Below are 27,135 nucleotides of genomic sequence, written 5' to 3' on the forward strand. Positions count from 1 at the left end.
TTGTATTGTCTATTTTTTTGTTGAATTCTGGGATGAATTAAAATAACTGCTATTGATGACTTTGAAAATTGCATCACTGATGATTGATAAAGTATGGTCACATATTTGCTCTGTTAAACCTACCCTTTGGAATGATAGCAACGGTGACTCTACTTAGTTTTTAAGTGGAGCTCTCTCAACAATCATTCTCACAATAGCACATTGCTAATAGTCAGTGACAAATATAATAGCTGGGCTAAGTTAAAACTTTGGATGGGAGGTAGCTGTAGCTAGATCAATTCTCCAGTAGGAGGTGCTGCCCAGCCTATTGGTACACTATTCAATCCAATAGCAAAAAATACAACATACACATTTTAACACTGTTATTTTTGAAGTGCTGAATAGTAGATGGTAAATATAATTTTCCATACAGTATTTGGCTATAGCTTGACATGCACAGATTTTCTTTATGATTTGTATCAATTGACAGGTTTTGAGCACGTTGAGATATACACTACATATATAAAAATATATACTCCCCTTCAAATTAGTGGATTCAGCTATTTCAGCCACACACGTTGCTAACAGGTGTATAAAATCGAGCACACCGCCATGCAATCTCCATAGACAAACACTGACAGTAGAATGGCCTTACTGAAGAGCTCAGTGACTTTCAACATGGCACCGTCATAGGATGCCACCTTTCCAACAAGGCAGTTCGTAAAATGTCTGCCCTGCTAGAGCTACCACGGTCAACTGTAAGTGTTGTTATTGTGAAGTGGAAACGTCTATGAGCAACAAAGGCTCATCAGCAAAGTGGTAGGCCACACAAGCTCACAGAACGGGACCGCCGAAGCGTGTAAAAAGTGTGGATGAACTTCACTGGCCTGAACAGAGCTCTGACCTCAACTCCATCAAACACATTTGGGATGAATTGGAACGCGGACTGCGAGTCAGACTAATCGCCCAACATCAGTGCCCGACCTCACGAATGCTCTTGTGGCTGAATGGTAGAAAGTCCCTGCAGCAGTGTTTCAACATTTAGTGGAAAGCCTTCCCAGAAGAGTGGAGACTGTTACGGCAGCAAAGGGGATACTCCAAATTAATGCCCATGATTTTTGAATGAGATGTTTGACGAGCAGTAGACGAGTGTCCTCATACTTTTGGTCATGTAGTGTATGTCAGCCTTACAGTTTCATTATCCTTATACAGTACATATGTTTTGGCTCTGTACTAAAGCACTTTGGATTATAAGTGATACAATGACTATGAGGTTAAAGTGCAGACTGTCAGCTTAAATTTGAGGGTATTTTGTGCCCAATAGAAATAAATGGTAAATAATGTATTCTGTCATTTTGGAGTCACTTTTATTGTAAATAAGAATATAATATGTTTCTCAACACTTCTACATTAATGTTTGTTGCTACCATGGTTACGGATAGTCCTGAATTAATTGTGAATAATGATGAGTGAGAAAGTTAAACACACAAATATCATACACCCTAAAAATGCTAACATCCCGTTATTGTAATGGTGAGAGGTTAGCATGTCTTGGGGGTATAATATTTGTGCGTCTGTAACTTTCTCACTTATCATTACTCACAATTCATTCAGCACTATCCGTAATCATGGTAGCATTCATATTAATGTAGAATTGTTTAGAAACATATTATATTCTTACTGTATTTACAATAAAAATGATACAATGCTTTATTTACCATTAATTTCTATTGGGCACAAAACAATTTGAAACACAACCAAAACAAACAGCAAATGCATCCAACAAGTTTGTAGATTCACAAGCTTGATGTAAACATTGCATGCTAGGAATATGGGACCAAATACCAATCTTTTGACTACTTTAATACATAAGTGAATTTGTCCCAATACTTTTAGTCCCCTAAAAGTCAAAAGATTCCTCCTTATTCAAATTCCATATATGAAGCAAACCGGACAGCACCATTTTCTTGTTTTTTTTAAATGTACGGATAGCCAGGGGCACACTCCAACATTCAGAAATAATTTACAAATGAAGCATGTATGTTTAGTGAGTCCGCCAGGTCAGAGGCAGTAGCGATGACCAGGGATGTTATCTTGATAAGGACTTGACCATTTTCCTGTCCTGCTAAGCATTCAATATGTAACTAATACTGTTCAGTGTCTGGGAAAATGTATGGAGTAAAAAGTACATTATTTTCTTTAGGAATGTAGTGAAGTAAAAGTTGTCAAAAATATGAATAGTAAAGTACAGATACCATAAAAAACGACTTAAGTAGTACTTTCAAGTATTTTTACTTAAGTACTTTACACCACTGCCTAAAATGGGGGCGCTGTAAATTCTAAACACCCGATATGGATGAACATCCTCAAATTAAAGCTGATTGTCTACACTTCATAGTCTCATATTCATTGTATCATTTCAAATCAAAAGTGCTGGAGTAGAGAGTCAAAATAACAAAAAATGTATCACTGTCCCAATACTTTGGGAGCTCACTGTATATTGTTATATACAACCCAGGTATTTCAGCAGTGCATTCATTGTGCACTACACTATAATTCCAAATGGTAGCACATAGAGTGACTCTTTCTACTTTGTCCTATTGAAGCACACTAGCTGATGGAGTTTGATGATGCAGTATTTACAGCCACATCCATATATATGATTTGGTTTTATCTTCCAACATAAATTTATGTCAATTTGATACATTTATGAGGGAAAAATGTAGAATTTCTGAACACACATGTAGTGTTCAGAAATTATCAAACTATATAAGCTACAGTAACTAGGCATGAGCATACTTTTGGTTCAGTAGTTATCAGTTTGGAGCACTTTGATTAAGTGATAGTTGTGTTGTTAAAAAATGACAAGAACATAGTATCTGAAGGCAAGTGAATATTGTATTTTGAAAACCAGATACTCAGATTATTATGTGTCCAAATTGAAAGTGTTTTGGTGAAGTTCTTTGTTGTATGTACTCAGTCAATCGAAAATTGAGTTGTGAAAATGACCCACATACTTAAATGTTTAAAAAAAAAACGTACACACACCAATGTGGGGTTCTCTTTTGTCTTTCCCCGACTTTACTCTGAAGCTTGAAATATCACTTGTGGAGCCCTATGCCCCTCTGTCTTTATGCCCCACTAACCACAATAACTAACTACACACATAAACTCTCCTTTGGATGTTTGTGTTCCAGTCAACGTTAGCCCACCACTGTTCTGACTGAGGTAGAGCCTTCCCTCAGCCTTCTTTCCTGGCGAGTTTCCCAGCGCTGAAGGGATCTCAGAGTTATATGACTTGTGAAATATGAGTAATGAATTATAGATGATACTGTGAGTTATTAGGAGGTGTAGCTAGGGACGGATTGAGGTTTCTCACCGTGTTGGAGAGCTTCTGCATGGCAGCCCAAGCCTCTGGGGTCAGCTGCTCATCCATGTCCCTCTCCCACGTCATCTGTGGCGGCCACAAAGAAAAGACATTAATCATATGTTCAACAAACTAAACCCATATTCAATTAAAGGCAGTGTCCGGCCAGCTCGTTTCATGGGGTAACATTTACATTGTTGGCATATCGGCACTGCTGTGTGCTACAAGAGAGGTTAAATTAATGATTCAATTGATGATTGATGAATTGACTGATCGACTTTAAATTGTTGAGGTATATATTCCATGTTCTATAGAGTTGTCACGTTCCTGACCTTATTTTGTATTTATTTAGTATGGTCAGGGCGTGAGTTGGGGTGGGTTGTGTGTTTTCTATGTTGGGTTTTTTATGTTCGGCCTGGTATGATTCTCAATCAGAGGCAGCTGTCAATCGTTGTCCCTGATTGAGAATCATACTTAGGCAGCCGGGGTTTCAGTGTGGTTTGTGGGTGTTTGTCTACCGTGTTAGTGTTTTCACCACACGGTACTGTTTCGGTTTTCTGCACTTCGTTTATTGTTTTGTATTTCAGTGTTCAGTTTCGGTTTTAATAAATCATCATGAGCACGAACCACTCTGCATATTGGTCCGATCCTTCTCGCCTCTCCTCGTCCGATGAGGAGGACGAAATAGACAAGCGTTACAGAAACACCCACCAACAAAGGACCAAGCAGAGTGGAAAAGGGCAGCAGCAGCAGCAGCAGCGGAGAAAAATCCAGGACTCATGGACGTGGGAGGAGATTCTGGACGGCAAGGGACCCTGGGCTCAGCCAGGGGAATATCGCCGTCCTAAAGCCGAGTTGGAGGCAGCGAAGGCAGAGAGGCGCTGGTATGAGGAGGCAGCGCGGCGACGCGGTTGGGAGCCCGAGAGTCAGACCCAAAGATTTCTTGGGGGGGGCACACGCGGAGTGTGGGAAAGCCGGGTAGGAGACCTGAGCCAACTCCCCGTGCTTACCGTGGAGTGAGAGGGCGTCGTACTGGTCAGACACCGTGTTATGCGGTGGAGCGTACGGTGTCCCGAGTACACGTGCTTAGCCCGGTGCGGGTTATTCCATCTCCCCGCACTAGCCGGGCTAGGTTGGGCATCGAGCCGGGTGTCATGAAGCCGGCCCAACGCATCTGGTCTCCAGTGCGTCTCCTCGGGCCGGTATACATGGCACCAGCCTTACAAATGGTGTCCCCGGTTCGCCAGCATAGCCCAGTGCGGGCTATTCCACCTCGCCGCACTGGCATGGCTACGGGGACCATTCAACCAGGTAAGGTTGGGCAGGCTCGGTGCTCACGAGCTCGTGTACTCCTTCACGGTCCGGTATATCCGGCGCCACCTTCCCGCCCCAGCCCAGTACCACCAGTGCCTACACCACGCACCAGGCTTCCTGTGCGTCTCCAGAACTCTGTTCCTCCTCCACGCACTCTTCCTATGCTGCGTGTCTCCAGCCCAGTACCTCCAGTTCCGGTACCACGCACCAAGCCTACTGTGCGCCTCAGCAGGTTAGAGTCGGCCGTCTGCCCAACGCCGCCTGCACTGCTCGTCTGCTCAGCGCCGTCTGAGCTGCCTGCCTGCCCAGCGCCGTCTGAGCTATCCGTCTGCCCAGTGCCGTCTGAGCTATCCGTCTGCCCAGTGCCGTCTGAGCCATCCGTCTGCCCAGTGCCGTCTGAGCCATCCGTCTGCCCAGTGCCGTCTGAGCCACCCGTCTGTCCCGAGCCGTCAGGGCTGCCCGTCTGTCCCGAGCCGCTAGAGCCGTCCGCCAGACAGGAGCAGCACGAGCCGTCCGCCAGACAGGAGCAGCCAGAGCCGTCCGCCAGACAGGAGCAGCCAGAGCCGTCCGCCAGACAGGAGCAGCCAGAGCCGTCCGCCAGACAGGAGCAGCCAGAGCCGTCCGCCAGACAGGAGCAGCCAGTGCCGTCCGCCAGACATGACCAGCCAGAGCCGTCAGCCAGCCATGACCAGCCAGAGCCAGCCAGCCAGGAGCTGCCAGAGCCAGCCAGCCAGGATCCGCGAGAGCCTGTAGTGAGCCAGGCGATGCCAAAATCACTCTTCACTCTGGAGCTGCCGGAGGCGTCCTTCACTCCAGCGCTGCCGGAGTCTCCCGCCTGTCCGGCGCTGCCGGAATTCCCCGTGCATTTGGGAACCATGGCTAGGGTTCCCAGGCCAAGGTCGGCGGCGAGGATCGCCGCTCATAAAAGGCCACGGGGGCGATTAAGGAGGGGGACAAAAACATTGTTTAAGTGGGGTCCACGTCCCGCGCCAGAGCCGCTACCGCGGACACACACCCACCCAGACCCTCCCCTAGAGTTTTAGGTGGTGCGCCCGGAGTTCGCACCTTAAGGGGGGGGGTTCTGTCACGTTCCTGACCTTATTTTCCCTTATTTTGTATTTATTTAGTATGGTCAGGGCGTGAGTTGGGGTGGGTTGTCTATGCGTGTTTTCTATGTTGGGTTTTTTGTGTTCGGCCTGGTATGATTCTCAATCAGAGGCAGCTGTCAATCGTTGTCCCTGATTGAGAATCATACTTAGGCAGCCGGGGTTTCACGTGTGGTTTGTGGGTGTTTGTCTACCGTGTTAGTGTTTTCACCACACGGTACTGTTTCGGTTTTCTGCACTTCCTTTATTGTTTTGTATTTCAGTGTTCAGTTTCGGTTTTAATAAATCATCATGAGCACGAACCACTCTGCATATTGGTTCGATCCTTCTCGCCTCTCCTCGTCCGATGAGGACGAAATAGACAAGTGTTACAAGAGTGACGTGAGGAAACCGGTCGCCACTGTTTTGACTGTTCAACCCACTTTAAATCAATATGGACATCTGAGCACACATGATTAAGACAAAAGAGCAGTCTTTGTTGCACCACTGTGAAAATGTTGTATCATCTCATCATTTAAACTTACTGCATTATGTTAAAAAGGCATTACAGTCAATTGACACCAGTATATTTTTATAACTACAACCGCTTTACAACGAGGCAAGTGATGAGAATTAGGGAGAGATTCCGCTCCTCACCCCCCTACCCCTGCAAATCGCACAAAAAATGTACACTGTTCATTTCATTGGCCACTTTCCTGAGTCCACACTCTCCCTGTTGCTGAGGCAACAGCCGCCATTTTACTTTTACCATGACCAACCAGCAGACATCAACAGATGGAATCCAGAACATCAAACTCACACAAAAATAATCCATCTTATCTATCTCTAGCCCAACATAAGAAATACATTCAAAAGCCCTACCCCCCCTAATATCATACATGGCTGGCTGCTGCTACACTGTAACGCTCAGAATACAATCACATATTGATAGAGGATGAGGTGACTTTAAGTGCTTTGAGCACCTGGAAAAGGGCAATGAAAAGGTTAGGAAAATGTGGTATTATATGTACCATCTTAATGACTTCCTATGATATTCCGACCATTATTATTTAAATACCGAATATAAATATACAGTGCCTTCAGAAAGTATTCACACCCCTTGACTTTTTCCACATTTTGTTGTGTTACAGTCTGAATTTAAAATTGATTCAATTGAGATTGTGTCACTGGCTTACACACAATAACCCATAATGTCAAAGTGGCATTGTGTTTTTAGAAATATTTAGAAATGTATTAAAAATGAAAAGCTGAAATGTCTTCAGTCAATAAGTATTTAATTGCTTTGTTATGGCAAGCCTAAATACTGCAAGTTCAGGACTACAAATGTGCTTAAAAAGTCACATAAGAAGTTACATTTACTCACTGAAATAACAGTGTTTAACATGATTTGGAATGACTACCTCATCTCTGTACCCCACACAGAGCGGCAGGTAGCCTAGTGGTTAGAGTGTTGGACTAGTAACCGAAAGGTTGCAAGATTGAATCCTTTAGCTGACAAGGTAAAAAATATGTCGTTCTGCCCCTGAACAAGGCAGTTAACCCACTGTACCTAGGCCGTCATTGAAAATAAGAATTTGTTCTTAACTGACTTGCCTATCTACACTGGAGTTACTTACCAAAACAACACTGAGTGGCCTAGTAACAGTTTTGACTTAAATCGGCTTGAAAATATATGGCAATTCTTGAAAATGGCTGTCTAGCAATGAGCAACAAACAACTTGACAGAACTTGAAGAATTAAAAAAATTATAATGTGCAAATATTGTACAATCCAGGTGTTCAAAGTTCTTAGAGACTTTCCCAGAAAGACTCACAGCTGTAATCATTGCCAAAGGTGATTCTAATTATAAGGACAGACGCTGGGAGACGAAAATCTAGTACAGGGAGTGAACATTTCATAAACACAGACATGAAACAGAACATGGACAGCATATGGACAGGGAAAACAAAAGTGAAGGAGTCCAGGCGAGTCCAATATTGTGCTGATTCGCGTAATGATGGTGACAGGTGTGCGTAATGATGGGCAGCCTGGTGCACTCGAGCGCCGGGGAGGGGGAGCAGGCGTGACAGTACACCCCCCCCCCCCCCCCCCACACACACACATGGGAGAGCCTGACGGGCCGGCCAAGACAGGGGAGTCGGACGAGCCGGCTGAGGGGTGGGAGCCTGACGAGCCAGCTGAGGCGTGAGAGCCTGGCGTACCGGCTGAGGCATGACGTGGGGTGGGAGCCTGCCGAGCCAACCAAGGCAAGGAAAGGTGTGGAAGCCCGAAGAGCCAGCTGAGGCACCCCTGGTTCCTTCGGCAGCGGCCCCGGGCACGACGTCATCAACCAAAACAAAAAACAAAACTCCCTGATGCTTCAATTTGTGGTGTCAGCATTCTGTAAGTACAGACGCTGGGAGACAAACAGCAAGTACAGGGAGTGAACATTTAATAAACACAGACATGAAACATAACACGGACAGCGTCTGGACATGGAAAACAAAACGACAATAATGCTGACACGGGGAACAAACTGAGGAACAGACAGATATAGAAGGAGCAATCAACAAAGTGAAGGAGTACAGGTGAGTCCAATATTGCGCCGATGCGCGTAACGATGGGCAGGAAGAGCGGGAGCAGGCGTGACACTAACATGTTTTGACTCAGGGGTGTGAATACTTATGTAAATTTGATATTTCTGTATTTCATTTTCAATACAATTGCAAACATTTCTAAAAACATGTTTTCACTTTGTCATTATGGGGCATTGTGTATAGATGGGTGAGATTTAAAAAAATACTTAATCCATTCTGAATTCAGGCTGTAACTGTCACGGTTTTCTTCCATAGGTGAAGGAGAGGACCAAAATGCAGCGCGGCTAGTGTTCAACATGTTTAATTAGACGAATAAACGGTAACACTAATACAAATAACAAAATAACAAATGTGAAAACCGAGACAGCCCTATCTGGTGCAGACAAAACACAGAGACAGGAAACAATCACCCAACAAAACCCCAACACAAAACAAGCCACCTATATATGATTCTCAATCAGGGACAACGATAGACAGCTGCCTCTGATTGAGAACCATATTAGACTGAACATAGAAACAGACAAACTAGACAAACAACATAGAATTCCCACCCAGCTCACGTCCTGACCAACACTAAACAAGTAAAACACATAAGAACTCTGGTCAGGACGTGACAGTAACACAACAAAATGTGGAATAAGTCAAAGGGCATGAATACTTTCTGAAGGCACTGTAAATATTGTATACTATATATGCTGAATTTACATATATAAAGTCAGATGTAGATTAAAAACATACTCGTTATCACATCTAGTAGATGTCCAAGTTATTTTTTGGGACTAGTTGTTCATATCAGAAATATTTCAGTTTTCTATGCAAAAGGTTTGTCAGTTTAAATGTAAGTTTAAATAAAGTGATTCCTCCCTCCCAAGCTGGTGTGTACAATGTGACAAGAAAGAGGAGAAAACTCTCAGGTTTGGTCACACACCACAGAGCGTCAATCCCCAAAAATGTGCATAGTAAAATGATTACTGATTTGACGTGATCCAACCCCCCAACCCTTTTCATAAGTAAAAAATTACAATTCCTACACTGTGCCCTACACCCACTAATGAGAAGAAATCTCTTTCAAAACCTCAGATACTGTAGCTACAGTGCATAACAACAAATCAACAGTGAAGTACTGACCAACGAGTTCAGTAGAAAAATATAAAAATAAACATCATTGCTGATGAAATATTCAAACATTTTATCTTTTTTTTTATCATAGCAATGCATCACCACTGATTCTCTGAAACTATCCCTTAGTGTCCAATAGAGAGAGGTCTCCCTATCACCCTTGCCCAAGGATGTACATGTAGTGGTAAATAAGTTGGGATAAAGCTGAACACTGGTCAAAATGACAGATGGTGAGTGAAGTAAACATTAACGCAAACAATAATAACGTAATAGGTACTATTTACAAAATAAAAAGGTGAATAAACGGTATTCACTAGGGATGCACGATATATCGGTGAACATATCGGAATCGGCAGAAATTACCTAAAAATGCCAACATCGGTATCGGCCCGATGTCTAGTTTAACGCCAATGGGAAAAACCAATGTCAAAGCTGACGTGCATATCTATATAATGTGACGTAATGACACCACGGAAAATTTTGCGCTGCACCTGCAACACAGCATTCCTAACCTAGCCCACAATGTCTGCTGTGTGGATCGAACAGTCAACAAGTCGAGCAGTCATTTGAAAGAGTAAGAAAATTTCAGCGAGGCAACTCAAAGGTGAAATCCATTAACACCAAGATAATGGAATTCATTGCCCTTGACAATCAACCCTTCTCTGTCGTGGGTTATGTTGGTTTTTGCGACGGATCGAGCACCAGTACACACTAACGTTACCAAGTGCGCTATTGTTCAGATATTGCCCTACCGGAGATACATAGTAATATTACTGCTATTAGCTTCATGACATACTATGGAACGCGTTTGGGTCTTTGTGTGTCAAAAAAGACACACGTCAAATAGCACAATTTGACGCTTAGATAAACGCTTCATGTCAAATAACACAGTTCTATTAGAGAATGTTGTGTGTTCTGAATTTGCACGTGCAAGCCAAGCGTCACCACTACTATCAGTAGCACTGTCAAAGCTGTACAAACAAATCTGCAAACAAGCAAACACTGGCCACGAACGATGTGTTTACAATATCGCGTTGGTAATAAAGCATTATTTGTTCGACCGCAACTTCTGGGGTAGCTGGCTTTAGCTTGGTACCTAGCTAGCACCAATACAACCTGCCTGAAAACAATGACCAGTAGAAACTGCAGTCATTTTCATTTCATTGCATTTTGCCCTCAAAATAAAAGCACCTCTTTGAAAGTGATGCAGAAGGTTACAATTGGTGCAAGCATGCCATATTAAGACTAGATAATGGTAAACAAGGTTGCAATGTGAAGCAATGTAATGGGGTATCAGTCTACTCGGTGACACCCACAGAACACAACTGTGAAGAGTTTACACAAATATTAGCGTTGTAGCTCTTATCGCAGAACTGTGACTGTGTGAAATCACCTCCACAGTCAGCCTATTGTGTGTATTGACATTCATATTTCACTGTACAGCTTTACCTAAGGATTGGGGATCAATGAAATGGGGTAACAGTCTACTCAATACCCAAGATATTTTTCCCCCAACATCCTCCTCAGAGTTATCAGACTCCAAAACATCCACGCAGTATTGCTTTTTCTCTGGAATAGTGTTCAATACACATAGGTTGACAATAAATGTGGCTCAATTCACAATTGTTTCAGAGTCCCGCAACAAGAGCTACAATGTTCTCTGGGTGTCACTGAGTAGACTGATACCACATGTCATTGATCCACTGTCACGTTCCTGACCGGTTTTCTGTTATTTTGTATGTGTTTGACGGTCAGGGCGTGAGTTTGGGTGGGTAGTCTATGTTGTGTGTTTCTATGTTTGTTAAGGGTGACCTGATATGGCTCTCAATTAGAGGCAGGTGGTTTTCATTTCCTCTGATTGAGAGCCATATTAAGGTAGGTGTTTTCACACTGTTTGTTTGTGGGTGGTTGTCTCCTGTGTCAGTGTCTGTATGTTACGCCACACGGGACTGTTTCGGTATCGTTCGTTCGTTTTGTATGTAGTCTGTTTCCTGTTCATGCGTTCTTCACGTTATATGTAAGTTCGTGTCCAGGTCTGTCTACATCGTTTATTTGTTTTGTTAATTATTCAAGTGTAGTTCGTTTTTTCGTCTTGTTTAAATAAATCATGTCATATAACCACGCTGCGTTTTGGTCGAATCCCTGCTCCTCCTCTTCGGATGAAGAGGAGGAGGAAAGCCGTTACATCCACAATCCATAGGTAAGGCTGTACAGTGAAATAAGTATGCCCCCAATGCAATTCTAAAGTATAATAGATCCAGTGTGATTTCAACAGATTTTTGTCAAATTAACAAATGTTTGTTGATTTTATATGACAACATTCCAACCTCGTTTAGCATGACCTATTCAATTATGGTATAATTCTACTATTTGTAAGCATTTGCATCACTGTCAATTACATACTTTTATTTTGAAGGCTAACCGCAAAGTCCACTATTGTGGCTAATCCTTATTGTGGCTAGCTTCACATAGATGGGTCCAACCACCAGTAATCAAATAAGAACTGTCTTATAAATTAGGGTTAAATGAACAACGAAACAGCACAGCAAGTAAGTGAAAGAAATAGGTTTTGAATATGTTTTACTGGTAATGGGGACATACGTACATGCCAGCAAAATAACTTTTTGGTCAGTGTGGTGTGTGTAACCTTTATTTAACTAGGCAAGTCAATTAATAACAAATTCTTATTTAAAATGACGGCCAACCCGGACGACGCTGGGCCAATTGTGCGCCGCCCTATGGGACTCCCAATCACGGCCGGAGGTGATACAGCCTAGATTCGGTATCGGCCAAAAATGTCAAATCGGTGCATCACTAGTATTCACGCAACTCCCTGTCCTTTCCCTTTAAAATAGTTCCTGATGTACGAAGAGGTTAATGGAAAAAAGCATCTAAACAGCAGGTATAATCCAAAAAAGACAAAGCCAGATGCACTCACCTCCTCGGCTTGAGCTTTCTGCTTCATCTTCTCCTGGCTCCTGGTCATGTTCATGTCCATCCCAGCAGTGGGTCCAGGACTCAGGCCCAGGGAGGGAGCCGAGCCCACTGACCCGTCAGAGAGAACCGGGTCGGTGCTGGACAGGGAGTCTGTCCTTAGCAAGGAGTCAGAGGGAGACATAGAGGGAATAGGCAGCTTGATCTGAGAGATGTAAAGAAGGGATGGAGAAAAGTGATGGGTGTAGGGAAAAGAGGAACAGGGACAGAAGGAGGAAAGAGGGTATTTGGGGAATGGCGAGGTGAAAAGAAAGGGATAGAGGAAGAGAAAATGCAGAGAGAAAGAGAGTTAGTGGGGTAAGAGAGGAAATAACACAACTGATTATTTACAGTGCCTTCAGAAAGGATTCACACCCCTTGACTTTTTCAACATTTTGTTGTGTTACAGGCTGAATTTAAAATGGATTAAATTGAGATGTTGTGTCACTGGCCTACACACAATACCCCATAATGTCCAAGTGGAATTAATTAGTTTACATATTAATAAAAAATTAAAAGCTGAAATGTCTTGAGTCAATAAATATTCAATCCCTTTGTTATGGCAAGCCTAAATAAGTTCAGGAGTAAAAATGTGCTTAACAAGTCTCACAAGTCACATAATAAGTTGCATGGACACAACACATCTGAGTACCACTGTTCATATTTTCAAGCATGTGGGTGGTTCAATCATGTTATGGGTATGTTTGTCATCGTCAAGGACTAGGAGTTTTTTGGGGGATAAAAAAAGCACAGAGGAAAACCTGGTTCAGTCTGCTTTCCAACAGACACTGGGAGACAAATTCACCTTTCAGCAGGACAAAAACCTAAAACACAAGGCCAAATATTCACTGGAGTTGCTTACCAAGATGACATTGAATGTTCCTGAGTGACCTAGTAACAGTTTTGACTTAAATAGGCTTGAAAATCTATGGCAAGACTTGAAAATGGCTGTCTAGAAATGATCAACAACCAACTTGACAGAGCTTGAAGAATTTTAAAAAGAATAATGTGCAAATATTGTACAATCCAGGTGAGCAAAGCTCTTAGAGACTTTCCCAGAAAGACTCACAGCTGTAATCGTTGCCAAAGATGTTTCTAACATGTATTGACTCAGGGGTATGTACACATATGTCTGTATTCATGTCTGTACTTCATTTTCAATACATTTGCTAAGATTTCTAAAAACATTTTTTCAGTTTGTCATAATAGGGTGTTGTCTGTAGATGGGTGAGAGAAAAAAAATATTTAATCCATTTTGAATTCAGGCTATAACACAACAAAATGTGGAATAAATCAGGGGTATGAATACTTTCTGAAGGCACTTTAAGCTTTACGGAGTCCATACAACTTGCTATCTAAACATGATATCACTCTGCTCAAGTCTCCCTTACCTTGATAGGCTTGAAAGTTTTATGGTGCTGTGGATGCTGTGCTTGTTGTTGTTGATGAAGGTGTTGTAGGTGCTGCTGTTGATGTTGAGGTTGTAGATTTTGCTGCGGTTGGAGGTGATGGTGTTGGTGCTGCTGTTGTTGAAAGTGCTGTTGTTGGTGGAACTGCTGTTGTTGTTGCTGATATTGGAGGTCGGGTACTTTGTTCATGTCTCGGTGCATCTCTACCATCCCTTCCTCCTTCCTGCCACGCCCCCTACCCCGCCCACGACCCCTGCGGGTCTCCCCGCCTACATTTCCCATCAGCCCCCTACAGTAGGGCGGCTCCGGTAGCGGGCGGATGCGAGGGCGCCCTCTGGGCCGAGGTGGCCCTTCACGTTTGGGTTTTGTTGGTTTCCTGCCCCTCTTCTTGGGCCCGTCATGGGGTAGGAGCTGGGGAGGGGGGCCAAGAGAGGGGTAGCCGGACGGGTGGCAGAAGTCCAGGTCACCCATCAGAGGGCTGAGGGAGCCCATCCCCGAGGCCCCTCCTCCTCCAGCCTTCCTGCAGCTGGACACCAGGTCGGGGAGGAGGTCAGGGAGCCGCCGGCTGTTCAGGCGGATGTCAGCGGGAACATCAGCCTTGTCCTCGTCGCCCTCGAACTCGTACTCCTGGGCGTAGTTCTTCTTGGCCTGCGGCTGCGGGTCGCGACGCTGCTTCAGCAGGTGGAAGGAGCTGGTCTTCAGCAGCTTCTTGGGTCGGGAGGAGCAGAAGATGGGCGACGTCAGCCCGGCCAGACCAGAACCTCCACCCACGCCCGTACCCCCAATCAACTTGTTGCCGGAGCCGTCCCCAGGAACTCCCTCTGGACCCCCCAAGCCAAGGCTTGGGGTCTGGGACTGGATGAGGCCGAGCTGCTCTGTGTTCACAGTGGAGGGGAGCTCATGGGTTTTCAGGGAGTCCAGGTCCAGATGCATGGTGCTGTTTTCTGTTTCCGTGAGGCCGTGGCAGTACCCGTAACCATGGTCGCCATGGTGACCCATCACATCATACACACCTCCTCCATCACTGGCCTTGACGTCCGCCATGCTGTCTGGACCCTGTACACGTGCCTCAGACATACCTTCCTGGGCCCCTTGGCCTGCCCCAGGACCCCCGGCGCAGCTCGACTTGGAGTAGTCGTCAGAGCAGAACATATCCTCCATGCCGGGGAAGAAGGAGCGATCCTCATCCTGTAAGAGGGAGTCTGGGAAACAGATGGAGGTCAGAGGCACAAACCTGTGCTGCTGCTGCTGGCCTTGGTTCTGGCCCGCTTTCCCCACGGGGCTCACAGTGTCAAACTGGTGCTCTTTGAGCTGGTCTAACTGGGATTGGCAGAGCTGGGGCTCCTGGTCCCTCTGATGGGGCGGAGGCTGCTGCTGCGGCCCTGCGTTGGTCGCCAGGTGGTGGGAGTGGTGGTGGGCATGGGTGTGCGGGAGGGGGTGGTGCGGGTGGGTCTGCTGTTGGTGATGGACATGGGGGTGGTGTGGGTTGAGGTGGTGCAGGTGGGAGGGTGTGGTTATGCCCAGGTCTGGCTCGGAGAGGAAGTTGTGAAGCTTGGAGGCAGTTTGTTGGGAGTGGTGATGAGACGGCAGCCTGTGCTGCTGCTGTTGTTGTCTGTGTCCGTCACTACTGCCCCCATCTCCTCCCCCCACCCCACTTCTATCCGCGGCCCCTCCACTGTCTCTGCTGTTGGCCCGAGACAGGGTGCGCTCCAGCATGTCCAGAGGAGAAACCGAGTTCTGGCTGGCTTGGCTCTGGCCGTAGTGGGCCTCCATAGCCTGGGACTGGAGTTGGAGCTGCAGCTGGGATTGAGACTGGGGCTGGGGATCCACCCCCGCTTGTCCCCCAGGCTCTGCCTCTCCACCTGCCCCCATCATGGCCTGCTGACTCATGGAGTGCTGCTGCTGAGAAGCAGCCTGCTGGGTGTCCATCTTGTTGCGGGTAGTGTGGGACAGAACAGACTGGAGCATGTGGGCAGAGGGAGGCTGCTGGGGCTGGTTTGGGGGGGAGTCCATGAGGGAAAGGGAGGATTGGGGCTGTCGGGGCTGCTGCTGCAGTTCGGGTGTCTTCCGCAGGTATGGCAGCTCGGACGGGTCGGAAGGCTTTTTGAGCTCCATGTGAGGGTGGACGTGGGAGTGGGGATGGGCATGTTGAGAGAGCTGGGTGTGTTGGGGATGTGAGGGGGCCTGCGAGGGATGGTGGGGGTGCTGGGAGTGAGGGTGTTGGGAGTAAGGGTCGCCCCTGCCGTATTGCACCACTGAGCCGAGGGAGTCGTGTTGCTGCGGATAGGGGACGTGAGGGTTGGGATGTGAGAGGGAGTCTGCTCCCCCTCTTCCTCCACTGGCCCCTGCTCCAGACAGCCCTTGTTCGTTCTTGGCATGCTGCTGCTGCTGTTTCTTCAGAGACATCTCCAGCTGGCTCTCCAGGCCACCTCCGCTGACGTTGCCTGCAGTACCGGGGACCATGCTGTTTGTGGCGCTGTTGGTGCGGATGACACTCTGGAGGTGGTAGCGCTCCTCAGAGTCCTTGTTCAGGTCATAGGCCAGACCTTTGCCCCCATCCCTGGCCTGAGGGATGGACTGGGGCGGCTGCTGCTGGGGGTGGTGCTGGGACGGGTGGGACGCAGGGCTCTGGGCATGCAGCAAGTGCTGGATCAGGAAGTCATCGTCATCCTCCTCATCTTGAGAGCGCTCTACTCCCAGCATGTCAGTGTCTGGCTTGAGCTTGGGGGGCGTGGGGTGGTAGGACTGAGGCTGGGGGCCTCGGGTGTCGGGGTAGCCCTGTGGAGAGGACAGGAAGGCAGGGGAGAGGACGGAGGAGAGGTATTTGTTTCCCCCGGGGGACTGGGCAGGACAGGCGGGAGCAGGAGAGTGCAGCCCAGGTCGAATGATGCTGGAGGGAGAAGGGCTGGAGTCAGGGAGGTGGTATGAGCTGCCTCCTCCAGCTCCACTGCTACCACCTGATCCTGCACCCCCAACTCCTGATCCACCTCCACCAGCCCCGGACCCTGCCCCGCTGCCGGCTGCCCCTCCACCTCCTCCAGACCCCAGGAGGGCAGGGGAGTGCCTTGGGCCACCGTACCCCAACGAGGGACTGCCTGCTCCCCCAAGGGAGGTAGGCAGCGAGCCGTATCCTGAGTCCGTCCCGTAGACCACCTCGGCAGAGAAGGAACGGCCTCCTGGCCCTAGTCCTCCATACCCTTTCCCAGAACTCCCAGGGCCAGAGGTCAGGTCCTGGGCCTGGGGGGAGCTGAAGCCCCCATAGGGTTGGTGGGAGGGGAGGTGTGAGGGAGGGGGCTGGCTGGGGGAGTAGGACTGCTGCTGGGGAGGTGTCTGTCCAGGGAGGCCTGCGGTGGGCTTGACGGGGGCCACAGGGGAGCCATATGCTGACAAGCAGGGTTTAGAAGTAGGCTGCTGGGCCGGGGCGGAGGAGACTGGAGGGGGAGGGGGCGCCGACTGAGTCGGGGGCTGCTGTCTGGAGGGGGCAGACGAAGAGCTGGAGGAAGGGTTAGGGTTGGAGTTTGAGGAGGACGAGGAGGTGGAGGAGGCTGAGGGTGGGGTGTGGGGGGTTCGGGATGACGAGGAGCCCGAGGAGGAGTAGCCACTACTGGAGCTGGAGTTCTTAGCCCCTTTCCCTAGACCTCCACCTGACCCTGACGAGGAGGCGGCTGAGGAGGTGTACGGGGTCTGGATGATGGGGCGGTACACTTGGTCTGAACGGGGGGAGGGTTTGGGGTCTGCTGAAGGGCTCTGCTCCCCCAGTGGACTGCAGGACACCCCTCCATGCCGGTGGTGGGAAATCTGCTGGTACCCCGATGCCCCACAGCTGAGGTAGTGCTGCAGGGGATGGGAGGCTGAGGAGGAGAGCTGCGACTGAGCCGGAGAAGAGCGCTGGTAGTGCTTGATCACGCTGTCCTGCCGGGGGATGGCCCTTTCCTGGGGTGGCGGGGGAGCAGGTGCCGATGAGAACACAGAGGCGTTGTACAACTGGGAGGACTGGTCCTGGAGCTGGGAGGACAGCAGGTTAAACTGGGGAGGGGGTAGGTGGCGGCCTGACGAGGTGGTTTGCGGCGGGCCTGTGGGGTCCTGCGACCCTCGGTAGGCGGCGCCCTGTGAGGAGAGTAAGCGGTCGAAGCCCAGGCTGGACTGGGAGGGTGTCTTGATGTGCAGCAGGGGGTCGTGGGGGGACAGGAGGCCGTTGGACGTGGGGCTGAAGGTGGGGGAGTCCTGGAGGGAGAGCGAGGCGCCAGGGAAGGACCGTCCGGAAAAGGAGGCTGGGTGCTGGTAGGCCGAGAGGGAGGAGGAGGGGAAGGAGCCAGACCCGATGAAGAGCTCTGGCTGAGTGTGCATCGCTATGGGAAATGGAGATAGAGAAAAAGACAAGTAACAGAGATTATTAGAAATGTGCTGCTGTTCTTCATAACACTTAGAAAATGATGAACACCACTCAGTTGTACTTGAGCATTACTCTTGACTGGCTCCTGCACTCACCAGTTTGCCAGGCGGGTGTTCGGAACTGGGAGAGGAGAGAGGAGGCAGAGGGGGGTGGCTGCCGACCCTGGGACTCTAGTGCTGAAATCAAGTTCATGACAGATGGGTCTGGACCAGAGGGACTGGCATGGTGTAGCCCAGGATCAAACAGCCCAGATAAGCCTAAAGGACATAGACACAAAAGCATTTACTCAACCACACACATTTTTCTGTTTAAAGTGACTCATCTAAACAAAAGTCTAATCTAAACAAAAACACTTTGATAGAGAGAAAAATGTACATGCTCCCTGTGTGTATAGGATTGGACAATATTGTACTGTAATAACAGCTATACTAACATTCTGTATGACAACCTTTTGGCATCATGCAGAGACCTCAATTTTACATTTGAATCAAGGTTCATCTTAGCCTGGCCCCTTACCTAGACTCCGCCCAGCCCCCCATGCCCCGCCCTGTCCAGAGCTACCAGGATGGTGATTGGTTGCGTAGCCCTGCAGAGGGTGGGGTGTGCCATAAGCCTGGCGATGGAGCAGCTCTGAGTCCGGATGGGAGGACCTAGAACTCCCATACACCAGGCTGAGGAAAGAAGGGAGAAAGGGGAGAAAAATGAATCATTCAATAATGAAAAGATGCATTATTCTTCTGTATCGGGGTTATCTAAATCCTGGTATCGAGATCTGCAGTACAGCTGTTTTTCTTTTCTCTTTGGTAGATAATTGATTGATTAATGTGGCCTAATTAATTGGCCAGAGAGTCCACTCACTTAGTGTCTCAGGTCTGAATCAGTCTCTGATTATAGGGTGAATGTATGTAATGTTGTCTCCTAGTCCTTCAATCAATCAATCATGAAAACCAGAAGTGCTGCAGACTTGATACATCCGAAATGGGATACTCGTGTTGTTTACCAGGGATATTAAAATCTTACTCTGCGAAGTCCAGAGTACTGCTGGTTTTATTTTCAACCTGATTGCACCGACCTGATGTCCCAGGTCTAAATCAGTTCCTGATTACTAGAAGAACAAAGAACAAAAAAAAGCAGTAAAACTGACTTTGAGGTCAAGCTCTGAATTTGAGGGTTGCATACGAATAGTGAGGCAAGAGAAGTATTGTGCGTACAGGATATTACTGATAGCCCATCATCTTCAATTAGGCCTAGATACGGCTACTTTCTTGAAAGCTTACAGCATTTTCCATAACACCTCCTGTTATCAAATAACAAATAAATTGTTCATTTCCCAACCAAAATAACTGTAAACATCCAACAAAATGGTGATGGCATGGCAAATGGAAAAATGTCTAAAGTGTCCTTCCATTAGTAGTAGTGTGAAGGAATCAGCAAATGCAAGGCTCTCTGCACGGACTTCAGATAAAATCCTGTTCTAACCACAAAGCCTCAACAACAACAATGCATTCTGGTCCCGGCTGACAGTGTCTCCCAGGCTTTGGTGATGGATTACCTTTCTAATCTACCTATACTCTCTTGTAGAGTTGTTCACTTGGGTATACTCCATACTGTATAAGGGAAATATCGCCCTTTCCAGCCCACCCCATATAAAATCTGAGCCTTGCACTTTACACAGGGTAACCTAACACTCAAAATAAGGGGATTGTTCATCAATATCAGCCTCTGAATTGCACTGGGAGCAACATTCGAATGAAAGTCTGAATGAAAAGAAAGATTTTTAACAATCACCCCCACTTCCAATCACTTCCTTGCACAGAGGAGAAAAACAACACCCAAACATAGAGACAGTGTTCCAAATGGCCTGGTCAAAAGTATGGCGCTATGTAGGAATAGGGTGCCATTTGGGATGCAATAGGGTGCCGTTTGGGATGCAGCCAGAGTCTCAGAGAACAGACAATCTCCACAGAGTCAAGAAATCAAAGGTTGGGCATAGTCATGAAGTCACCACACTACAGTGCAGTGAAGTCTCTAGATTTAAATTATATTCTTTCCTTCATTCATTAATGTGGAATACACTCAAAACTATTATGCATAAAGAAAGTATTATTAACTGTTAACTTTTAAAGTCCTGTGGTAGAGGTCGACCGATTAATCGGAATGGCCGATTTAATTAGGGACGATTTCAAGTTTTCATAACAATTGGAAATCGTTTTTTTTTTTACACCTTTATTTAACTAGGCAAGTCAGTTAAGAACACATTCTATTTTCAATGACGGCCTAGGAACAGTGGGTTAACTGCCTTGTTCAGGGGCAGAACGACAGATTTTTACCTTGTCAGCTCAGGGATTCAATCTTGGAACCTTACGGTTAACTAGTCCAACGCTCTAACCACCTGCCTCACGAGGAAATCAATACACAGAAGTATATATTTTTAAACCTGCATATTAATCCAGGTTAGCAGGCAATATTAACCAGGTGGAATTGTGTCACTTCTCTTGCGTTGCATTCATTGCACGCAGAGTCAGGGTATATGCAACAGTTTGGGCCGCCTGGCTCGTTACGAACTAATTTGCCAGAATTTTACGTAATTATGACATAACATTGAAGATTGTGCAATGTAACAGGAATATTTAGACTGATGGATGCCACCCGTTAGATAAAATACGGAATGGTTCCGTATTTCATTGAATGAATAAATGTTTTGTTTTCGAGATGATAGTTTCCGGATTTGACCATATTAATGACCTACGGCTCGTATTTCTGTGCGTTATTATGTTCTAAGATAGAGCAGTCTGACTGAGCGATGGTGGGCACCAGCAGGCTCATAAGCATTCATTCAAACAGCACTTTCGTGCGTTTTGCCAGCAGCTCTGCTGTTTATGAATTCAAGCCTATCAACTCCCGAGATTAGGCTGGTGTAACCGATGTGAAATGGCTAGCTAGTTAGTGGAGTGCGCGTTAATAGCGTTTCAAACGTCACTCGCTCTGAGACTTGGAGTAGTTGTTCCCCTTGCTCTGCATGAGTAACGCTGCTTCGAGGGTGGCTGTTGTCGATGTGTTCCTTGTTCGAGCCCAGGTAGGAGCGAGGAGAGGGACGGAAGCTATACTGTTACACTGGCAATACTAAAGTGCCTATAAGAACATCCAATAGTCAAAAGTATATGAAATACAAATGGTATGGAGAGAAATAGTCCTATAATTCCTAGAATAACAACAACCTAAAACTTCTTACCTGGGAATATTGAAGACTCATGTTAAAAGGAACCACCAGCTTTCATATGTTCTCATGTTCTGAGCAAGGAACTTAAACGTTAGCTTTCTTACATGGCACATATTGCACTTCCACTTTCTTCTCCAACACTTTTTTTTTGCATTATTTAAACCAAATTGAACGTATGTTTCATTATTTATTTGATGCTAAATTGATTTTATTGATGTATTATATTAAGTTAAAATAAGTGTTCATTCAGTATATTTGTAATTGTCATTATTACAAATACATTAAAAAAATCGGCCGATTAATCGACATCGGCTTTTTTTGTCCTCCAATAATCGGTATCGGCGTTGAAAAATCATAATCGGTCAACCTCTATCCTGTGGTTCTATTTTTGAACCGCCCAAAAACCATGGCATTTTATCAATTAGATTTGCTCGCCTCCTGTGTCCTCTCTTGCCTCCTTTTGAAAAAGGTCAAAGGTAATTGAGGAGAGGTGGCGAGGAGTGGGAAAGTGGATGAAAATGGCTTGTATGAATTGAGACTCTCCTTCTCCAATCGCGCGTCATCAGGCAAATTAAGTTTACAGGGTGGAATCCCAAATTAAATGTATAAACTGATAAAAACCATTAAGCCAGTGCAAGACCTTTTATAGATAAAAGGATAAGTAGCATATTGTTTTTAAATTTTTGCATACTTTTCTCCATTGATAAAACAATAGCTGATTCAAAGGGGGTGTGATTTCAAAACTCTTCAGGTAGGATACACTTCTAAAGTTACTATACGCTTCCTCGACAAAATGAGGCCATCAAATCAAATCAATTTTTATTGGTCACATACACATGTTTAGCAGATGTTATGGCGAGTGTAGCGAAATGCTTATGGGGGGAGGACTGTCTTCTGTTTGCCTGCAAGCAAATTTACACACTCCTCGACCACTCATTGGTTTCCGGGTCATGGAGGAGGGAGGACGGAGGATTGTATTTTGCTCAAACGAGAAAACCACTATATCACCCTTTGGTTCTCTTCAGTGTAATGTGATGTTGATTGGCCACCACTCTGTCACCAATCAACCAATCGTGTGACTGTGGCTAACCACCTTAGCTGACTGGAAATGCTGTTCCCCAGACATGCATAGACAGCTAGCAGCAGAGGTGAGTGGTTATGGCTGGACAACAAAGTGGTGAGGCAAGACTCATAGTGGTTTTATTGATAAAAGTGTGGTGACTGTCTGAGTGTGTCGGACGCTGACTCCTCCTCCGCAGCAGTGCTAAGTTTAACCACGGCTCGGTTAGCGTATGCCACTCTCTGACTCAGGAATCAACGTGTGTGTGTGTGTGGGTTTAATTATTTCTGAATATGACCCATCAGTGTGTTCAGTATTCTTGAGTTTGACACATCCATATATTCTATTGAAATTTTCATAATATGTTGACAATAGAAATAATTATGGCTAAATTCTAAAATATCAAACTGAACCCTAATCCCTAAATGTGAATTTCTATGTTTAAGAAACGGGTTCCATTGAAATTAATAGTTCTGGAACTAGACACTAAATACTAGAACCAGATGCAGTCAGGTTCAGTAATTCGACTTTCCCAGAATATATGTAAATTGAGAATTCAATGGGCAGAGCAAATGAATCAATAGTATGTATTTAGTTGAGTGCTAATCTCTTGTACTGCTCAGATGCATTTTTCAAATGAGCGCACAACCTCTCCACCTCTTCCCAATCTTTTCTCTCCCCTTCTACAGACTTCTCTTACGACTGCTCACTCACCCTCCTATCCTTATCACTCTTCTTCTCTCTCCTCCTCCTTCAACCGGTCATCTTCTCTCCACTCCTCCCTATATCTCCTCCCCTCTCTTTCAAATTCAACCATTCCTTCTTTCTTTTCTCCTCTCCTCCACCCTCATTACATCTCTTCTCCCACACCCTCCCCTTCTCTCCAATTCTCTGTCAGGCCGTATAACCATGATGGAGTGAGCTGCAGTCCTCAAGATTGTGAAAGAAGGGATAAATAAAGGAGGGGGAGCTATTAATCCTTCATTAAGACTGCTTTCGCAATCAACCACAGTTCATTTCACCCTGCCGTTCCGTCCGGGCAGTTGTATGATGATAATAGGCTCACTAGTTTAATACACTAGACATTTGTCTTCTACAGACATGTCTGGTACTAGTAAGAGTTGGTAAGAGCTTGGTATGGAAATTCTGAGCTAAACAAATGTATTCTACTGGTATTATTGCTATGGTTAGTTGAGTGCAGCAGATGGCATTGTTTTGGAACTCTGCTGTTGTTACAATACAATATCATTCAGACTACCAATGGGCCAGACTACCAAAATGGTGTCAAGACTACCTGCAAGCATGTACATTTATGATACCACAATAGGTGCAACCATCCAGTCTCATACAATCAATTAACTGATTAAATTACTCATACAAGTAATTAACATATTCAAATATGTATTGCACATTAAAATAAAGGTTTCTATAAATGTATTCACGTCAATCAATATGGCTGAAGAGAAAATATTTTGTAACTGTCATCCAATGTTGGTTCGGTTCATTACCCTAGAACAGTAAAGTAGTAGTAGTTTCTGTTCCTTACCCTTTTGCGAAAAAGGCAGCCAGCCAATCCCACATTAGGGAGCATAAGGTCATCATAAGAACACCAGGACTACATCAATCTGCATGTGGGCTTGGAGATGCCCTTGAATCTGGGATTCAGCCATAAAAAAACAGCTGGCTAGGCTAGAACAGCTGACCAGTGTTTTATATATATATGATTATTGTTTTGGGGCCTAAATACTCCTTGGTTCATCAAAGATACAACATTGTATGTAGCCTACTACTTACTGTATTTTATGTATCTCAACACTGTCAGTTACCAAGGTTACATACAGTCATATATTCTGCATAAGCAATTACTATAGATTTGAATTGGTTTGTGCAGTGATTTAATCATTTACATCTTTGAGGAACCAATGAGTATTCAGGCCCAAAATAACAAATATGGTAAAACTTTATAAGGACAATATAATAAGTGGCACTACCAGTGAATGACACTGTAATAGAGGGCACGATCTAGGGCTTTATGACTTGCAGCAATTACTCCATGCACACGCTCAGTCAGAATACAACATTTGCTTGTGGGACTAATACTTGTCCCTTACTACCATTATGCAATGGTATTGTGCTAATATTACATTTTATCGCCAACCTGGAATTTCACAGTATCTGCGTTTGAAAAATAAATTATCCAAATAAACGGGTGTTTACTGCGAGCTACACTGTTGCTACATGAAACGTACGTTCTGTAGCAAGATTGATTTGGTTGTCCCGGCGACGACTGGTAATGTGCGTAGCCGGGTAGCCTTTGAAATGTAAGTAGGCCCCAATTCATTAAAACACAGAGACTGTGCGTTTTAAGAAACAAAATGTGAAACATTGTAACATTTCGTTATATTAATCTTCTTACAGTATATCATTCCCGTTTTAATTCATGCGTTAACGGAAATTAAAGATTATTGAGATATTTTACCAGTACGCTCGTAAGCTTAGCTAACGCGTTAATGTTAGCTAGCTAACGTTCGGTGGTTAGAGTTAGCCAACTTGTCTCTCAATACCGCATAACATGATTTAGCTAGATGGGTAGTGAGTTCTAGCAAACATCACACAAGCCATCGTTTTAGCTAATGGCATATGTTAGTGTTTATGATCGATTCTTATGTTTTTACTTTGTTGCCAAAGACCTGCAGCATTGAGTCGATATGCCGAATCATTTAACTTGAATTGAACAACTAACGTTAGTTAGCTAGCAAAGACAACAGTTACCTGTACCTTTAAGCTAGCTAACTTTACCCCAAAATGGCTAGCTAGTAGAGGTTTTTCTCGCATGAATAAAAATGCAGTTGGTGCCAAAAAAAAAGTAATACACCTATCATTGCACCTGTTAATAATACGCCTATCACGTAAACTTGAGAGTGAAGTTATACAGTTATTATACACGGTGTACCGTTACCAATTTATCGAAGTTTCCATCAATACAATTGCTAGACTTAAAGTTATCTAGGGGTTATCCCAACAGCAGAAGATTTGCACTAATATCCATGCTGCAGCTGCTGCTGCTTTAATAATGGGATGTAATGTAGTCGTGCTTACAGAGTGAGTTAATTAAAATACCTTAGAATTCACTGGTATGGTAGCTGTCACTAGATGATCACTGATATTAGCTAAGTTATGGAAAGTGTTTATTCAATTGTTTGATGACAGCTGCATATCGTGATTTGATTTAGCCTTCACTCATCCTAAAGTGTATTACCGAGAATGTGAGACGGAGAAAAGCAACCCTGCAGCACCACCATTTCTAGCATAAAGGCCATTTCATTTGTAGACAGTGTGCTAGCTACAGTAAACTGCCGACAGTAGCCTAGCTACAAACGTTGCATTGTCAAATACATTTGGTTTGTATAGCTAATTAGCACCAACCATTGCTTTGTAAACATATTACGAAATCAATGCATTAGTAAAGACAACCCAGTATGCATTCATATAATTATGGAATGTTGTGAAAAATACAAATGCTCTCTGCAAATATCATTAAATTATGTTTGTTCCATTTCTGATTATACACTAGCCAGCTAAAGCTAGCTATATCCTCTCAAGTCCAACCCATCCCCCCTCTTTTCGCCCCTCTCCCCCCTCGTTTTTTATGTCTCGGTCTACCTTCCGTATCACGCATTAACTCTCAATCGCGTTCCTTGCATTTTCAAGACCCCCCACCCATCTTGCTAATGACAATACTGATAGCCTTGCTACAGCCTACCTGGCGCTTGCAAACAATGTAATCTATATATATGAACGGAACGATAGAGGGAGCCCGGATTGCATTGCCTTTATCGGCATGGGCATTGTTACAGCAAGCCAAGCATATGTATGCATCCTATGTATGAGGGCGCACATGTACGGGTACAAATGCTTACCTTGCCTTGGCCGATCTCTCGTAACTCCATCCCGTACCAGCGCCCAAATCACCGAACCCTGTACCAGGATAATTTCTTTCCATTAAAGAAAAGACGAATGATGAAGATGGAGAGATGGTGAAGGGTAGGGGAGGGAGGAGATGTCTTAAATTCTCGCACGCTATCTCTCCCTGTATCCTTTTTTCCCCTCTGCTCAGTGTCTGTTTAATTCTCCCGATTCACTAGCAAGTCCTCAAGACTGCGACCAGCACGGAGGGGGAGAGGAATGGAGGGAAGGAGGAGGGGGGATATGGAGGATAAAGAGAGAGGAGGGGTGGATGGGGGGGTCACACCAACCACCACCACCACAAAAATCCGGTTTCTTCCTTCCCTCCCCTCTTCAGCCCGCTATATATATTTCAATGTCTATTGTCCTTCTAGGCACAACCAGCGATTCAGCTGATGCTAGCGCGTAGTCTAAACCAGTCTGTGCAAATCAAAATATTTGGTGCCCATTTATCACTCTAGACTGAAGCACGCTCTCTTACCATCCCCTGTCCCCTACGTTGTTGAAGTATTGCATTTCTAAAATATTTGTGTTATATATATATATATATATAAGGGGGCGAATCTATTATAGCAACAGTGTCTATTGTTTATATTTTGGCTTGCCAGTTCCCTCTCCAAAATGCATTTACACACACCCCCTCCCCAATATTG

General features: G+C 45.4%; 1 protein-coding gene across 1 annotated transcript in view; it reads right to left on the reverse strand.

Moving 5' to 3' along the window:
* LOC129855710 (proline-rich protein 12-like) overlaps window positions 1-26,922 on the reverse strand; it is a 47,209-nt gene extending 20,287 nt beyond the window's left edge. Inside the window, exons 1-6 of the mRNA XM_055923655.1 lie at window positions 26,437-26,922; window positions 18,753-18,907; window positions 18,332-18,493; window positions 13,826-18,192; window positions 12,400-12,600; window positions 3,359-3,433 (exon numbers count right to left, since the gene is read on the reverse strand). Of these exons, the coding sequence (XP_055779630.1) occupies window positions 3,359-3,433; window positions 12,400-12,600; window positions 13,826-18,192; window positions 18,332-18,493; window positions 18,753-18,907; window positions 26,437-26,519 (5,043 nt within the window). The 5' untranslated portion in view covers window positions 26,520-26,922. The remainder of the gene's footprint in view (window positions 1-3,358; window positions 3,434-12,399; window positions 12,601-13,825; window positions 18,193-18,331; window positions 18,494-18,752; window positions 18,908-26,436) is intronic.
* Window positions 26,923-27,135: the final 213 nt, after the last annotated feature.

This window comes from Salvelinus fontinalis, chromosome 5 (genome assembly GCF_029448725.1).
Source record: "Salvelinus fontinalis isolate EN_2023a chromosome 5, ASM2944872v1, whole genome shotgun sequence".
Taxonomy (NCBI): domain Eukaryota; kingdom Metazoa; phylum Chordata; class Actinopteri; order Salmoniformes; family Salmonidae; genus Salvelinus; species Salvelinus fontinalis.